The following is a 15,000-nucleotide window of genomic DNA, read 5'->3' on the forward strand; positions in this document are numbered from 1 at the left end:
CAGTAGATGCGGATCAGTGATGAGGTTCTGGATCAGTGATGAGGTTCTGGATCAGTGATGAGGTTCTGATACAGTAGATGCTGTATCTACTGAGTGTTTTCATCCCGTAATGTGTGGCTCATTTTGTGATGAATGAAAGAGGCAGCGATGCTTGAACTGCATCCCAAAGGCTTCTGTTACCGTGGAGACGTGCGGCTTCTCAGCATCCCATAGTCACACTAGCCAGGGCGCCATGGCAACCACGGAATCCTCTGATACACTGTGACAGACAGAGGAAGCGTAATGTGTCAGTGTGGACTCAGCAGAGCTTCTCTGTGGCAGCAGTGTGGAGAGTCACTGGAGGATCGAGTCCAGTCACTTCATTTATACAGCGCTTTAACAATATAGAGTTTCACAGCAGCTTTACAGTGATGACAGGAGATTACAGTAACAGAGATTGTTCAGGCTTTACAGCAGATCTAGAATAAAGTTATTGTCCAGATAAAGTTGATTCACTTCCGCTGTAAAGATCATTAGTTATTAACTTAGCGGCCGCTAACACACACCGTTCTCACATAGTCTGCTGCAAATATGGCTTGACCCAAAATAAATTCTAACAAAAGGTTTCTCAGTGGTTTACAGTAGTATCATATGTACTTAAAAACATAATAAAAGTTTACCAAAGTTTGACTCCAAGGAAGGCCTCATTTTCAAAATGGCGGCCGTCAGGTCCTTAAAATGACCATTACTCCTTTGTATTCCTCCTAGACCAGGAATACTGGTGCCTGCTACATGTTTGGGCCATGTAATATTCTAATTAGCATATTTGCTAGATGGATAAGTGAATACAAGTACAATTATATATTAAAACAATTGGTTACAAGCATATTTATGCGAAAAATAAGTACAATTTCCCTTAAGTAATTGCATATTTCTACTTATATCATTTTGCCTAGTGTTGGTGGATTCTGTGGTTCATAACCATTCGTTTGATTCCAATAAAGAATAAATTCATTAGAACATGTGTGGTTCTGTAAAATGAGTCAAAACAGGGCTGCCACGTGAAGGCATGTGCTGATTATATGAACCCGTATAGAATTATGCCAATTCATTGGCTGATGGCATGGGCGCCTCCTCGGCAGGGCTACTTCACTCACTCTTATACAGTGAACGTGCCATCTGCTCCTCAGATTTTCCACCAATGAAGAAGAAGCTCCTTCGGCAGCAAGAGGAGCTGCACAGTTAACGCAGCGTCTCGTTCCCTATTCAGACAACGTGGGTTACGCAAGTAACCCGAGACGTTCTCTTTCATAGGTTCACTTGACGCTGCGTAGAGATGACCCAATGGGAATGATATACCACACAAGCCAAGCTAACCGCTGCCGGATCTGGCCCAACAAGGAACTTTCCTATTTTTTTTGCCAGACCAGACTCAACCAGGGGCCACATCTAAATCCAAGTTGTAAAACCTAAGTACAACTAAATAAAAGTGTGTGGAGAGGACCGACCTGCCACAAATATCCTCTAAAGTAACTCCCTTGAAAAGAGCCTGGGAGGACGCGATACTCCTAGTAGAGCGAGCTTTAACGCCCAGAGGTGAAGGAAGCTTCTGCACCTCATAAGCCAGGAAAATTCTCATAAGCCTCATAACACCTCATAAGCCACCTCAAATCTCGACCAGTGTTCGTCTCGACCGGTGTTCGTCTCGACCGGTGTTCGTCTCGACCGGTGTTCGTCTCGACCGGTGTTCGTCTCGACCGGTGTTCAGCTCGACCGGTGTTCAGCTCGACCGGTGTTCGTCTCGACCGGTGTTCAGCTCGACCGGTGTTCGTCTCGACCGGTGTTCAGCTCGACCGGTGTTCGTCTCGACCGGTGTTCAGCTCGACCGGTGTTCGTCTCGACCGGTGTTCAGCTCGACCGGTGTTCGTCTCGACCGGTGTTCAGCTCGACCGGTGTTCGTCTCGACCGGTGTTCGTCTCGACCGGTGTTCAGCTCGACCGGTGTTCGTCTCGACCGGTGTTCAGCTCGACCGGTGTTCGTCTCGACCGGTGTTCGTCTCGACCGGTGTTCAGCTCGACCGGTGTTCGTCTCGACCGGTGTTCGTCTCGACCGGTGTTCAGCTCGACCGGTGTTCAGCTCGACCGGTGTTCGTCTCGACCGGTGTTCGTCTCGACCGGTGTTCGTCTCGACCGGTGTTCGTCTCGACCGGTGTTCAGCTCGACCGGTGTTCGTCTCGACCGGTGTTCAGCTCGACCGGTGTTCAGCTCGACCGGTGTTCGTCTCGACCGGTGTTCAGCTCGACCGGTGTTCGTCTCGACCGGTGTTCGTCTCGACCGGTGTTCAGCTCGACCGGTGTTCGTCTCGACCGGTGTTCGTCTCGACCGGTGTTCAGCTCGACCGGTGTTCGTCTCGACCGGTGTTCGTCTCGACCGGTGTTCGTCTCGACCGGTGTTCAGCTCGACCGGTGTTCAGCTCGACCGGTGTTCAGCTCGACCGGTGTTCAGCTCGACCGGTGTTCGTCTCGACCGGTGTTCAGCTCGACCGGTGTTCAGCTCGACCGGTGTTCAGCTCGACCGGTGTTCAGCTCGACCGGTGTTCGTCTCGACCGGTGTTCGTCTCGACCGGTGTTCGTCTCGACCGGTGTTCGTCTCGACCGGTGTTCAGCTCGACCGGTGTTCGTCTCGACCGGTGTTCGTCTCGACCGGTGTTCAGCTCGACCGGTGTTCAGCTCGACCGGTGTTCAGCTCGACCGGTGTTCAGCTCGACCGGTGTTCGTCTCGACCGGTGTTCGTCTCGACCGGTGTTCGTCTCGACCGGTGTTCGTCTCGACCGGTGTTCAGCTCGACCGGTGTTCGTCTCGACCGGTGTTCAGCTCGACCGGTGTTCAGCTCGACCGGTGTTCGTCTCGACCGGTGTTCAGCTCGACCGGTGTTCGTCTCGACCGGTGTTCGTCTCGACCGGTGTTCAGCTCGACCGGTGTTCGTCTCGACCGGTGTTCGTCTCGACCGGTGTTCAGCTCGACCGGTGTTCGTCTCGACCGGTGTTCGTCTCGACCGGTGTTCAGCTCGACCGGTGTTCAGCTCGACCGGTGTTCAGCTCGACCGGTGTTCAGCTCGACCGGTGTTCAGCTCGACCGGTGTTCGTCTCGACCGGTGTTCAGCTCGACCGGTGTTCAGCTCGACCGGTGTTCGTCTCGACCGGTGTTCAGCTCGACCGGTGTTCGTCTCGACCGGTGTTCAGCTCGACCGGTGTTCGTCTCGACCGGTGTTCGTCTCGACCGGTGTTCGTCTCGACCGGTGTTCGTCTCGACCGGTGTTCGTCTCGACCGGTGTTCAGCTCGACCGGCGTTCAGCTCGACCGGTGTTCGTCTCGACCGGTGTTCAGCTCGACCGGTGTTCGTCTCGACCGGTGTTCGTCTCGACCGGTGTTCAGCTCGACCGGTGTTCGTCTCGACCGGTGTTCAGCTCGACCGGTGTTCAGCTCGACCGGTGTTCGTCTCGACCGGTGTTCAGCTCGACCGGCGTTCGTCTCGACCGGCGTTCAGCTCGACCGGTGTTCGTCTCGACCGGTGTTCAGCTCGACCGGTGTTCGTCTCGACCGGTGTTCAGCTCGACCGGTGTTCAGCTCGACCGGTGTTCGTCTCGACCGGTGTTCGTCTCGACCGGTGTTCGTCTCGACCGGTGTTCGTCTCGACCGGTGTTCAGCTCGACCGGTGTTCGTCTCGACCGGTGTTCAGCTCGACCGGTGTTCAGCTCGACCGGTGTTCAGCTCGACCGGTGTTCGTCTCGACCGGTGTTCAGCTCGACCGGTGTTCAGCTCGACCGGTGTTCGTCTCGACCGGTGTTCAGCTCGACCGGCGTTCGTCTCGACCGGCGTTCAGCTCGACCGGCGTTCGTCTCGACCGGCGTTCAGCTCGACCGGTGTTCGTCTCGACCGGTGTTCAGCTCGACCGGTGTTCGTCTCGACCGGTGTTCAGCTCGACCGGTGTTCGTCTCGACCGGTGTTCAGCTCGACCGGTGTTCAGCTCGACCGGTGTTCGTCTCGACCGGTGTTCAGCTCGACCGGTGTTCGTCTCGACCGGCGTTCAGCTCGACCGGTGTTCGTCTCGACCGGTGTTCGTCTCGACCGGTGTTCAGCTCGACCGGTGTTCGTCTCGACCGGTGTTCAGCTCGACCGGTGTTCGTCTCGACCGGTGTTCGTCTCGACCGGTGTTCGTCTCGACCGGTGTTCAGCTCGACCGGTGTTCGTCTCGACCGGCGTTCGTCTCGACCGGTGTTCGTCTCGACCGGTGTTCGTCTCGACCGGCGTTCGTCTCCGGTGTTCGTCTCGACCGGTGTTCGTCTCGACCGGCGTTCGTCTCCGGTGTTCGTCTCGACCGGTGTTCGTCTCGACCGGTGTTCGTCTCGACCGGTGTTCGTCTCGACCGGTGTTCGTCTCGATCAGTGCGGCTCAGATTAGTTTGCAGATTCTCAGTAAAAACATCTCGAGGCAAAGCCGTCTGTCTGGCGTCGCATCAGTCTCACTTTATTACTGGATGCTTTTAAAATTTCTCATTTTGCAGTGCAGTTTATGGCCAATTCTCACAATCATACAGTCAAACCAACATGTATTCAGACACCTTCAACTTTTCTCACATTATCAGTTTATTCGCTATTGTTTAGAAAATGGTAATAAAATATGACAAGAACTCAGTTGATATCTGACTGGTTTTGTCCGTCCTTCTGTTAGACTCTCACACGTGAATTATGTTGAATATCTGTCAGCTGTTAAAGGGGTCATATAATGGTACATGCACTTTTACAAGTTGATTGTACTGAAGTGTGTGTTGGCAGTGCCTGTACACAACCATCATAAAATGATAAAAATCCATCCAGTGTTTTTTTTTAAAATCTCCTTATATGTTTCCCCGTCTCAAATCATGCCGTTCGATCTTGTGACGTCACACGGTCGGACGTCCCTCCCACGATTGTTGATTGACAGCAGCGTTTCAACACAGACCCGCCCTGTCCAAGCATAGTCCGCGCGGACCGGCGCAGTCATAGTTGATACGCTGGAGCACTGTCTGTGAGCAGAATGGCGTCTCAGTGATTGTGGTGTTCTCGGGTGTAATAACGAACACAGTCATGTTGATGTTCCTAAATCTGAACCGCTGAAGACGCAGTGGCTGAGTGTGTTTTCGAAGGGAATATTCCCCACGATCAACGTCAATGTTTTCATGTTTGCACGAATCATTTCTCACACCAGACTGCTTTACACACGAGGGTCAGTGTAAAGCTGGTTTTGCTAAGAAGCTGCTCCTGAAAAAAGGATCGGTACCAACTATTCCTGTTCCTGCTGCACCTCCAGAAGAAGAAGAAGTGAGTGTAACGTTTTATTAACCTTTATATTAATCTTTGCAAATCGCTAGCTGCACGCTTCACTATGAATGCGGCTGTTTACACTCAGGGTACATTACGGCATGTTTTCTATGTACGACGTTCTCAATATAATTCATAATCCCACGTTTATAATGAACAACGCGTTATGGTTATTGTGTTATTATTAAAAACGGTGTCCGCACAGAACAGAGGGGCGGGGGGAGCAAAGCTCATTATCATTTAAAGACACATGCACTTAAACGGCGTGCTGAAAACAGCTGTTCTTGACCAGGTAAAATGAGTGTTTTCTTACAATACTAATGAGAATTTTTAATTAAAGTATATTACAAACTTTCCATTTAGAACCTAAAGAATCATATTAGCTCGTACAAAAATGGCATTATATGACCCCTATAAATTTAACTACACAATTAGATAATACCAGTTTAGCTCAACCAATCACCAAGCAATGCTTCATTGTGTTCAGTCTGTGTGTAAAAAGAGCATTAGCAATTAAAGAGAAAACACACTTCAGCAAAACATGATCAGCTCAAAGTGTCCGAATCATTTCTGCTCCCAAATTGTTATAAATGTTACTGGTATAAAGAATATTTGGGTATAATATGTCACAGTTTACTTTATTTTGCTCTCCTCACTTACACTAATGAACTATAATGTCCTGATCACACTGGTAAACAATATCAAAAATTATATCTGGTGTCTGAATAATTTTTGGTTTGACTGTATGAAGATGAAGAAGAATAAACTCAAAATAATATACTGTTTCTTAATGTATTAAAAGTGTATGATGAACCGGTTCTAGTGCTAGACAGCAGACGCATGTTATTTAATGTAAAGCCGCCACACGCGTATTAAATCATATCCCGTTTAGGTTTATCCTGAGAGATTATAACAAGAGCTTAGTTTATTTTATCTGATGGAGAATAAATGAGACTCAATCCTGCAACAGAACACAGAAAACCAGGTCTAGACACAAGTTCTGGATTCAGTCGAGATGTATTTCTGTTATACAGTCCAGATCGATTCAAAGCAGAGTCAATGATGCAAACTTCATCAAATATGAGATGCGTTCACTGAATCTTACGGGAAAAGTTCAAGCATGTATGAAATATTCATTAATTTATGCTGTTTACAGTACACTCTGAAAAATGCTGGGTTGTTTCAACCCAAATTTGGGTCAAATATGGACAAATCCAGCCGTTGGGTTAAAAATGTAATTAAAAAATGTACCCCAACGTTTGGGTTTGTCCATGTTTGACCTCTATTTTTTAGAGTGTATTCTGACTTGTAAATCTGGGTATGAAACAGAAGTTGCTCTAGTCTTTTCTTTCTCTATTGTGAGTGAAACTCTTCTGGAATGAGAACACATGTGGGCGGGGCTTGATTGTGTCTGTGGGGAATTGATTGGATGTTTGTGGTTTGCTATTGGCTGATCTCATGTGAGTGACAGTTTATAGCCCTGCCCACATCATCAGAGAAGAGATGCTGAAGAGGAACTTATTCTGATTCAACATGAATTTTAAACTATAATAAATGATTCATAATAAATGCTGCAATATTCCAAAGAAAAACATGAATTGTCCATTTTGATTTCATGCTGACTTTAAAGAGGCAGTGCATCTCCTCTTCCTCAGCCGGTCTTTATGTAGGCCAGAGGACTGTTCCAGTCCAGTTGTGCTGTCAGCGCATTAGTGTGTTTCAGCTTCACACACATCAGACTCTTTCTGTGCTTCATGATTTCTGCTCCAAACCAAAACTGCTTTGCTTCTTGTGTAACGCGCCGCACTGGCTCAGTGACTGTGAGTGTGTCAGAACTGCTTTCTCTGGCTGTAGTCGAGCGTCTCTGACTCTCAAACGTTTTAATCTCAGAACTCGATGCTCATGTTTTCAGCAGCTTGCGATTCGTCTTGCAGTGTCAGTGGCTTTTACTGATCAGATGTGGGGAAAAAGCAAGACTTTTACGGCCCTATTTTAACGATCTGAAACGCAAGTATCAAGCGCGAAACGCAAGTAACTTTGTGGGCGGATCTCGGGATAAATGACTCTTGCGCCCGACGCTAATCTAAAATGTGTTGGTCTGAAGTCGCTTCATTACTCATAGGTGTGGTTTGGGCGTAACGTGAAATAAACCAATCAGAGTGTCATCTCACATTCCCTTTAAGAGCAGGTGTGCTTGTTCCATGGCGGATTGCTATTATAACGGCGGATTTGCCAGGAGCGGTTCACAGCCGAGGAGACCGACGTTCCCGTCAGGGCCGTAAAACACCGAGAAGTGACATTGGGGATGGAGAAACACACACAGATTAGCTTCGGTTAAACAGGCGTATAATAATTTGGGTAAATGTGTAAGCTAGATTTATGCCTATTTTTCACATCTTCATGGACACAACAATGATTTCCCTCGTGTGTTAATATTTTTCCTTTTTTTCTAAAAATGAAAACTGCTGCTTCTGTGTAGATGAGAGAAGCAAAGTGTGTGTGTGTTGTGCACACGCTACATTATGGCCAAGCATGCGCCCTTAAAATAGCATCTGGAATAACATGCGCAACGCGCCACTGACTTTAGACTAGAGATGTTAACCGATGACCGTTTGACCGATGGTTGACCGAATCAACGTTAACCGATCAAAGTTGGTAGTCGGTAAAAAAAAAGAAAAAAAAAGTGATCTCTAAATTAGGCTATTATAGACAGTGGACTAAACGCTACTACAGTTAGCCATCTCATTCCAAGATCTTTTTGTGTGAAGTGAACAAATCCCTCACACTCACAATTTTTCATAATAATGAAACATTTTCATTAATTTTTGTACCTAATAAACCAATAAAAACATTTGGCGCGAGGTCACAGCGTTTGGGTTCGCGTGCTCACAAGGTTTGCGAAAAGTATGAGAAGCTCAAACGTGCTGCGTAACACGAGACTGAACCTCATTGGTTCTTGAGAAGCTCAAACGTGATGCGTAACACGAGACTGAACCTCATTGGTTCTTGAGAAGCTCAAACGTGATGCGTAACACGAGAATGAACCTCATTGGTTCTTGAGAAGCTCAAACGTGATGCGTAACACGAGAATGAACCTCATTGGTTCTTGAGAAGCTCAAACGTGATGCGTAACAAGAGAATGAACCTCATTGGTTCTTGAGAAGCTCAAACGTGATGCGTAACAGGAGAATGAACCTCACTGGTTCTTGAGAAGCTCAAACGTGCTGCGTAACACGAGAATGAACCTCATTGGTTCTTGAGAAGCTCAAACGTGATGCGTAACAGGAGAATGAACCTCACTGGTTCTTGAGAAGCTCAAACGTGATGCGTAACACGAGAATGAACCTCATTGGTTCTTGAGAAGCTCAAACGTGATGCGTAACAGGAGAATGAACCTCACTGGTTCTTGAGAAGCTCAAACGTGATGCGTAACACGAGAATGAACCTCATTGGTTCTTGAGAAGCTCAAACGTGATGCATAACACGAGAATGAACCTCATTGGTTCTTGAGAAGCTCAAACGTGATGCGTAACACGAGAATGAACCTCATTGGTTCTTGAGAAGCTCAAACGTGATGCGTAACACGAGAATGAACCTCATTGGTTCTTGAGAAGCTCAAACGTGATGCGTAACACGAGAATGAACCTCATTGGTTCTTGAGAAGCTCAAACGTGATGCGTAACACGAGAATGAACCTCATTGGTTCTTGAGAAGCTCAAACGTGATGCGTAACAAGAGAATGAACCTCATTGGTTCTTGAGAAGCTCAAACGTGATGCGTAACAGGAGAATGAACCTCACTGGTTCTTGAGAAGCTCAAACGTGCTGCGTAACACGAGAATGAACCTCATTGGTTCTTGAGAAGCTCAAACGTGATGCGTAACACGAGAATGAACCTCATTGGTTCTTGAGAAGCTCAAACGTGATGCGTAACACGAGAATGAACCTCATTGGTTCTTGAGAAGCTCAAACGTGATGCGTAACACGAGAATGAACCTCATTGGTTCTTGAGAAGCTCAAACGTGATGCGTAACAAGAGAATGAACCTCATTGGTTCTTGAGAAGCTCAAACGTGATGCGTAACAAGAGAATGAACCTCATTGGTTCTTGAGAAGCTCAAACGTGATGCGTAACACGAGACTGAACCTCACTGGTTCTTGAGAAGCTCAAACGTGCTGCGTAACAGGAGAATGAACCTCATTGGTTCTTGAGAAGCTCAAACGTGATGCGTAACACGAGAATGAACCTCATTGGTTCTTGAGAAGCTCAAACGTGATGCGTAACAAGAGAATGAACCTCATTGGTTCTTGAGAAGCTCAAACGTGCTGCGTAACACGAGAATGAACCTCATTGGTTCTTACTGAAGCTCAAACGTGATGCGTAACAAGAGAATGAACCTCATTGGTTCTTGAGAAGCTCAAACGTGATGCGTAACAGGAGAATGAACCTCATTGGTTCTTGAGAAGCTCAAACGTGATGCGTAACACGAGAATGAACCTCATTGGTTCTTGAGAAGCTCAAACGTGATGCGTAACACGAGAATGAACCTCATTGGTTCTCGCACGTCAAGCGGACTTCTCTATGTGAATATATAGTAAAGTGTAATTTATTCCTGTGATCAAAGCTGAATTTCAGCATCATTACTCTTTGAGCTTCCGTTTACCACAACTGATGTGTGAGTTGATGAATATTTATATGTGATAAAATCCTCAATTCAGTCCGTGTATAAAGTGATCGTGTGTCTTCAGAATTTTTTTACTAAACTGCTTAATTCACATGGATTAGTTTTACAATCTCTTTACGAAGTTTTTTAAGCATCGAAGTTGTAGTTGTGTATCTGCATAAAGAGGGACAGACAGCTCTCAGATTTCATCAAGAAGATCCTCATTTGTGTTCTGAAGATGAACGAAAGTCTCACGGGTTTGGAACAACATGAGGGCGAGTAATTAATGACAGAATTTAAATTTTGGGGTGAACTAACCAAGTGGAGGAGAGTTCCTGCCTCAAGTGGAGGAGTTCAAGTATCCCGGGGTCTTGTTGACGAGTGAGGGAAGGACGGAACGGGAGATTGACAGACGGATCAGCTTCTGCAGTAATGCGGTCGATGTGCCGGTCTGTCGTGGTGCGGCTCAGCTCTCGGTTTACCGGTCGATCTACGTTCCTACTCTCTCCTATGGTCATGAGCTGTGGGTCATGTCCGAAAGTACAAGATCCCGGATACAGGCGGCGACATGAGCTTCCTCCGCAGGGTGTCCGGGCGATCCCTTAGAGATAGGGTGAGGAGCTGGGTCACTCGGGAGGAGCTCAGAGTAGAGCCGCTGCTCCTCCACATCGAGAGGGTCTTCTGAGGTGGCTCGGGCTTCTGCTCCGGATCTAACCCTTCCCAGGGAGTGTTCCGGATCTAACCCTTCCCAGGGAGTGTTCCGGATCGAACCCTTCCCGGGGAGTGTTCCGGATCTAACCCTTCCCGGGGAGTGTTCCGGATCTAACCCTTCCCAGGGAGTGTTCCGGATCTAACCCTTCCCAGGGAGTGTTCCGGATCGAACCCTTTCCGGGGAGTGTTCTGGAGGGATTATGTCTAAATGAACTAAATGAAAATGAGAAATGTTGCCTAGGCAAGTAGATTAATATATATATATTATTTTTTCGTTTCAGTTAACATTCATTTTTTTTGAGGTAACAGATTATTTTTTAATTGTGGCGTGCGTAACACACGTGTCCTGTGACATCAGTGTCAGTGCCGACTGAATAATCCATGAGGAGCGGCAGCAGAAACTGATGATGAGCAGGACTGACAGATGCTTCATCACTGCAACACATCACACTCTTCCTCAGCGCTTCTGTCCAAACACTCTGACATCTCTAAATATTCTTAAATAAAGATACATTTGAGTGAGTGGGTATGCGCATGTTTGTGTGTGTGTGAGTGAGTGTGTGTGTGTGTGTGTGTGTGTGTGTGTGTGTTCATCATCCTCCCTCTGAACGCAAGTGTGTGTGTGTGTGTGTGTGAGAGAGTGTGTGTGTGTGTGTGTGTGTGTGTGTGTGTGTGTGTGTGTGTGTGTGTGTGAACTGAGCGTCTCCAGCCGGCGGCGCGGGTATAATTTTAGCAGCGCTGCACAGATGTGCTCGTGTTCCTCGTGTTCCTGGTGTTCCTCATGTTCAGTGCTGATCTCACTCTCTGTCTCTCTGTGACTTCAGTCTCATGCTCTGGCTTTAAAGATGACATTATCCCCATTTCACAAGATGTAATATAAATCTATGGTGTCCCCAGAATGTGTCTGTGAAATTTCAACTCAAATTCCCCCCAGATCATTTATTATAGCTTGTCAAATTTGCCCCTTTTTGGGTGTGAGCAAAAACTGGCTGTTTTTAGTGTGTGTCCCTTTAAATGCAAATGAGCTTTAGCTCCGCCTCCGTTCAGAAGAGGGCGGAGTCTTTACACGAGCTTCAGAAACTCCAGCAATAACAGAACAGGCCAATCTCACTCATCCAGAATCCCAGAATAACCAGTAGCGAGTGCAGCCTTACGGAGAGACTCAGGAAGAGCTTCTGAATGTTAGTGGAGACATTTGTGTAGTTGTTGTGGAGTTACACTGATCATCTCATCATCATGTTTCACTTCTCCACAAGTGTCCACAGATGCAGTGCCAAATGTCGGCTGGTGTGTGTAAACGTGCAGATTAAGGGCCGGTAATATTATAATAAGATCCTCTTCATACGTCAGAAGGGGAAAGATGTTTTGACATGCTTGCAGAGAAAGGCTCACCAGAACAGAGTTACTGGGTTTCACTTTTCATGTTCCCTGTGTTGGTAGAAGCACCGGTTACAGCACTGACACACGGGGAAAGTCAGATTTTCATGATAAGAAGAGCAGACCGGGGCAAGTTGTCACGCGTCTGTATTTCAGTGACATGAGTTTGGGTTCAGTATTAATCACATGTGTGTTTTTCTCCAGCAGTGATTGTGTGTAACAGCCCTGCAACGGGATTATTGTTTTTTTTGGTGATTTACAAATAAAAACCTAATATTACCTAATCTGCAGATGCTGAGATAAAAAATATATAAAAAAAAAAAAAAAAATGTTTTTTGTAATTATATAGATATATCTGCTTTAATGACCTGATCAAACCTGCTAAATCAGTCAGATCTGAGAATCTGTGTTTTCTGAACTGGTTGTTGATTATCTGAGCGGCGGGTTGATGAGTGACTCTAACGAGGACATTGACTGATCATTGACTGACCTGTTGTGTGTGTGTGTGTGTGTGTGTGTGTGTGTGTGTGTGTGTTTCAGCGAGCAGAGCATCTGTCAGGCCCGCGCCTCCGTCATGGTCTACGACGACACCAGCAAAAAATGGGTGCCGATCAAACCGGGTCAGCAGGGCTTCAGTCGAATCAACATCTACCACAACACAAGCAACAACACCTTCCGTGTGGTGGGCGTCAAACTGCAGGACCAGCAGGTGCACTCACACACACACACACACACACACACCTCACACACACCTCACACACACCTGCGCTCACATACACACACACACACACACCTCACACACACCTCACACACACACACACACACACACACACACACACACCTCACACACACCTCACACACACCTCACACACACACACACACACACACACACACACACACACACACACACACACACACACCTCACACACACCTCACACACACCTCACACACACACACCTCACACACACACACACACCTCACACACACCTGCGCTCACATACACACACACACACACACACACACACACACACACACACACACACACACACACACCTCACACACACCTCACACACACCTGCGCTCACATACACACACACACACACACACACCTCACACACACCTCACACACACACACACACACACACACACACACACACACACACACACACCTCACACACACCTCACACACACCTCACACACACACACACACACACACACACACACCTCACACACACCTCACACACACCTCACACACACACACCTCACACACACACACACACACACACACACACCTCACACACACCTGCGCTCACATACACACACACACACACACACACACACACACCTCACACACACCTCACACACACACACCTCACACACACCTGCGCTCACATACACACACACTCACACACCTCACACACACACACACACACACACACACACACACAGACACACACACACACCTCACACACACCTCACACATACACACACACACACACACACACACACACACACACACACCTCACACACACCTCACACACACACACACACACACACACACCTGCGCTGGATTTTTTTTTTTTGATGATGTCTCTCACAGTGGACATGCACCTACGATGACAATTTCAGACCCCTCCATGATTTCCAAGTGGGAGAACTTGCAAAATAGCAGGGTGTTCAAATACTTATTTTCCTCACTGTATTTCTTATTTATTAAATCCAGGCAATTGGTTCATGAAACATTGATTAAAATGAAGATATAATTAATACAAAACGAAATTCACTTTAAAGAAAGGCAGCTGTTCTGTTTGAGGTCTCTGTGAAAGTTTTAAAGCAGTCTGTTAGTGCCGCTTTCAGAGCTCTCACGTCCGTACCCGAGAACTGACACGTTGTTTATTCCCTCATAAATGCGAACACGGAAAATAAAATAAAATGAATATTATAATGTTTTTTTGTTGGGTCAGACAATGATTACCAAATTTCTCTCTCATATTGCTCCTCACAACCACTGAAAACGGTCAAAAAAAATCGAACCAAAAGTCAAATTAATATGGACGGAAGTTAAAAGTGGTGGGTACAAAATGACTCATGACGAAATCTGGTGGGTACGCGTCCCCCCCCGTCCCCCCCGTCCCCCCCGAACTCGCCGCCTATGCTGATGCCCCACACACACCTCTGGTCTGAACTCGCCGCCTATGCTGATGCACCACACACACCTCTGGTCTGATCTCGCCGCCTATGCTGATGCCCCACACACACCTCTGGTCTGATCTCGCCGCCTATGCTGATGCCCCACACACACCTCTGGTCTGAACTCGCCGCCTATGCTGATGCACCACACACACCTCTGGTCTGATCTCGCCGCCTATGCTGATGCCCCACACACACCTCTGGTCTGAACTCGCCGCCTATGCTGATGCACCACACACACCTCTGGTCTGAACTCGCCGCCTATGCTGATGCACCACACACACCTCTGGTCTGATCTCGCCGCCTATGCTGATGCCCCACACACACCTCTGGTCTGAACTCGCCGCCTATGCTGATGCCCCACACACACCTCTGGTCTGAACTCGCCGCCTATGCTGATGCCCCACACACACCTCTGGTCTGATCTCGCCGCCTATGCTGATGCCCCACACACACCTCTGGTCTGAACTCGCCGCCTATGCTGATGCCCCACACACACCTCTGGTCTGAACTCGCCGCCTATGCTGATGCCCCACACACACCTCTGGTCTGAACTCGCCGCCTATGCTGATGCACCACACACACCTCTGGTCTGAACTCGCCGCCTATGCTGATGCCCCACACACACCTCTGGTCTGAACTCGCCGCCTATGCTGATGCCCCACACACACCTCTGGTCTGAACTCGCCGCCTATGCTGATGCCCCACACACACCTCTGGTCTG

The 15,000-nt window shown here is 47.8% G+C and overlaps 1 protein-coding gene across 4 annotated transcripts in view; it reads left to right on the forward strand.

The window, feature by feature from the left end:
* The window catches only part of evlb (Enah/Vasp-like b), a 55,421-nt gene that overhangs the window by 17,871 nt on the left and 22,550 nt on the right, over window positions 1-15,000 (forward strand). For all 4 annotated transcript variants that reach the window (XM_084432619.1, XM_084432618.1, XM_084432617.1 and 1 more), the window contains exon 2: window positions 12,627-12,795. In XM_084432619.1, coding sequence (XP_084288745.1) covers window positions 12,627-12,795 — 169 coding nt within the window. The remainder of the gene's footprint in view (window positions 1-12,626; window positions 12,796-15,000) is intronic.

Source organism: Rutilus rutilus, assembly GCF_951802725.1.
Source record: "Rutilus rutilus genome assembly, chromosome: 15".
Taxonomy (NCBI): domain Eukaryota; kingdom Metazoa; phylum Chordata; class Actinopteri; order Cypriniformes; family Leuciscidae; genus Rutilus; species Rutilus rutilus.